The sequence below is a fragment of the Bos taurus genome, chromosome 4, assembly GCF_002263795.3.
Source record: "Bos taurus isolate L1 Dominette 01449 registration number 42190680 breed Hereford chromosome 4, ARS-UCD2.0, whole genome shotgun sequence".
NCBI lineage: Eukaryota > Metazoa > Chordata > Mammalia > Artiodactyla > Bovidae > Bos > Bos taurus.
In genome coordinates, this window is record NC_037331.1 from 31,799,377 (window position 1) to 31,802,479 (window position 3,103).

At 39.8% G+C, this 3,103-nt stretch overlaps 1 protein-coding gene across 4 annotated transcripts in view; it reads left to right on the top strand.

Annotated features, from left to right (window-relative positions):
- The window catches only part of KLHL7 (kelch like family member 7), a 55,722-nt gene that overhangs the window by 31,026 nt on the left and 21,593 nt on the right, over positions 1-3,103 (top strand). For all 4 annotated transcript variants that reach the window (NM_001076037.1, XM_005205294.5, XM_005205297.5 and 1 more), the window contains 1 exon segment: positions 375-517. In NM_001076037.1, the coding sequence (NP_001069505.1) occupies positions 375-517 (143 nt within the window).

The window sequence follows — 3,103 nt, forward strand, 5'->3', positions numbered from 1 at the left end:
ATAGTTTCTGAGATTTTCTAGGTGACTCTAATGTACAGTGAAGATTGAGAACTGCTGGGTTAGGAGATCTGAATTTCAATAATTAATATTATGGCTGCTGTTGCTTGAAAAGCCAGATGATTCACTGATATTTACTAAGTGGGTAGGACAATCTTAGCATTAAGGTGATGACGGAGAATGATAAATTGATTAGCACTCAGATTATTATACATTTCTCCTGCCTCATTCCCCCTCACTCTTTCCATAAATGTTAGAGAGATGATAGGAAAAAAAAATGGTTACAGAAATAAGAGCACTGTTTTGTTTGTTTCCTTTTCAAAGTAAGTATTAAAGTGCCTGAAGTTCTTGAAGAGTTGTCATGTATTTTTCTATAGGTGGCATGAGGTATCATCTCCTTTCTCCAGAGGATCGAGAAGAACTGGTAGAAGGCACAAGGCCCAGAAGGAAGAAACATGACTACCGCATAGCCCTGTTTGGAGGCTCCCAACCACAGTCTTGTAGATATTTTAACCCAAAGGTAACTAACTTTTATCCTTGTTTTTGTTTCTAAAAGCACTGAGCAGATAGACTGGCACCTACCAGGGATAGTAATGACTCAGAGATGTTATAATTTATGGTGTTCTTTCATAGATCTTATAAGATACAGAGTTATATCTCATTTTACAAATAAGGAAACTGAGGCTTAGTCAGATTTCAAATGTCTCTGTGACTGCTCTGGAGTGCTACATAGTAACCATTATCAAAGAAAAGGGAAAGCAGTTCTTCTAATTTGTTGGGAACTCCTTGCATTCATCTCAACTCCTTGCTTTACTTATGTGCCATTTTCAATGAAAATCTGCTTCTGGAGCTATGGGTTTTTTTTTTCCCCTTTAGTAATTATGTTTGAATATAAAATAATACAGTCTTTCTAGAAAATGTGAAAAATGTAGACCATCATGAGGAAAAAGATAAAATTACCTTTCCCCAACCATCTAGATATTATTCCAATTTTAATGTGTTTTACATTATGCCATTTGGGCAGCAGAGTTTGAGTCATAGGTCTAGGAACACAATTTTTAAAAATAGATTATGAGAAAGTCCATTCATATTTCTACCTCTTGTTTCTTAGACCTGTGATTTTTGGCTATTGGAGAGATAATACTATATTTTGCTATTGCTACATATACTGGCCAAGCAGAACACATAATACCATTATCCTAAAAAGATAGCACCTGACCTTGCAAGATGGTACCCATAAATGATGTTGAGTCTCAGCACTTAACGATCTCTTTCATCATCTTATAGGCCCATTTTTTGTCGATGATAGATACCTGGATGAGTCCAGAGCATCCTTTTTACATCAGGATACTTCTGATACTACTTTCTCTGAGAAGTGGGTCCTTGGAGGCTTTCTATATAATACGATAGTGGTGATACACATAGGGTAGTGTTGTCAAGAGTGCAAAAGACAGCGTGGGCCAGTCCAAATCCAGAATAAATATCAATTCCAATGAGGACGGAGCTTTGTCCCTTCAATAATGGGACGGTTCCAGTGTAGTTAGCATGGCATTAGGTAACTAACTGGTTCCCTCAAGGTATGATAACAAATCAGCTTCTTAGAATCGGTCAGTATTGCCCACAAAGTGGGTGCTAGCCAGTAGTGGATAGCCACGTAGGCTTCAGGTAAGGAAGGGCCATTAGCTGTTTTTTTTGTTGTTTTTTTCCTAACTTTTTATTTTATATTGGAGTACAGCTGATTAACAATGTTGTGACATTTTCAGGTGAACAGCAAAGGGACTCAGCCATACATATACATGTATCCATTCTCATAAAGGCTCACTAACTTCTGTAGCCACTGACTTATGTAGATAATGCATGCATCTATCACTGCACTGTAGTCACTCAAGCCCACTGAGCAAGCATCACACTGGGGAGGAAAGATGCAGACACAGTCCTAACCACATGATTACTGAGACTTTGCTGCAGCTGTGGGCACTCCAGTAAGAATTCATGTGGGACTCAAATTTGTTTCCTTTTGGGAGAACAGGGTGGGGCGGGCTTCTACATTATCCTTTCTCAAATCTCCTTGTCAGCATTTTTTTCATTTTTGCTTATTTCAGGTGTAACCATCTGGGTAAACCATTAGTCACTGTCTGACATTTGATAAAAAACTGACCTGAGGCTTCCTCTACTGAATGACATAATGAACAATTAAAGGAACTGCTTGAAAATCTGCCATATCAGGATATGTCTTTTCTGTATTATGCCTCAGTACCATTCCTGAAGGGACTATAATGCTTAAGCTAGTACTTTTGGCTAGTACTGTCACAGATGAACCAAGCTCAGGTCTCTCAAATTTGTCAGCTGATGTGGAAAGACCACCTCCAAGAAGACATAACCCTGGGTGAGGGAGAAGCCTACTGAGGAAGGGTTGTGATTATCCCATTTGGATGTTCTGTGCCTTTGAGACCTCCAAAAGCCCAGTTCTGTGTCTAAATACTAGATCATGGATCGAAACCATGCTATTGGTGATGTGGTAGGTCAGGTAACACTATTCAAAATGGGTTAACGATACGCTCACCTGGTTTCCCTTGGTGTCAGACATTTGCTGTCTGTCAGACCCTAGTGGCCAGCCAGGAGCTATTTCCTGAAAAAATGGTACCTGCCTAAAGTAGGTTGGCCCTGCTCTAGAATCCCAGGGGTATGCTCTGTGGTCATATTGGGACATGCCTCAAGTTATAAGCAGCAACTCAATGCCCTAGGGTCACAGGCTAGCCTGAGCAGCTGAGCTGTACTTTTTCACCTGTCCCACTTAGAAAGCTGCTCCAGGTTCTGCTCACAACTGGCAGCTTTTTGGTTTGCCCAGTTAGAGTGTAAATGTAGGACACCCAAACACAGGATATGTGTCATCTGTAAAGTGTTAGAAGATGCTTGGGGCAACAAGCTGTCCTTCATTTCCAAGAGGTTATACCAACATGATATAGATCAGGGCTTGGCTAACTTTTTCTAAAAGAGATAATAAACACTTGAATTTTATAGTCTACATATTCTTTGCTATAACTGCTCAACCTGATGCTGTAGCCAGAAAGCAGCCATAAATAATACATTAAAACATGGGTATGGC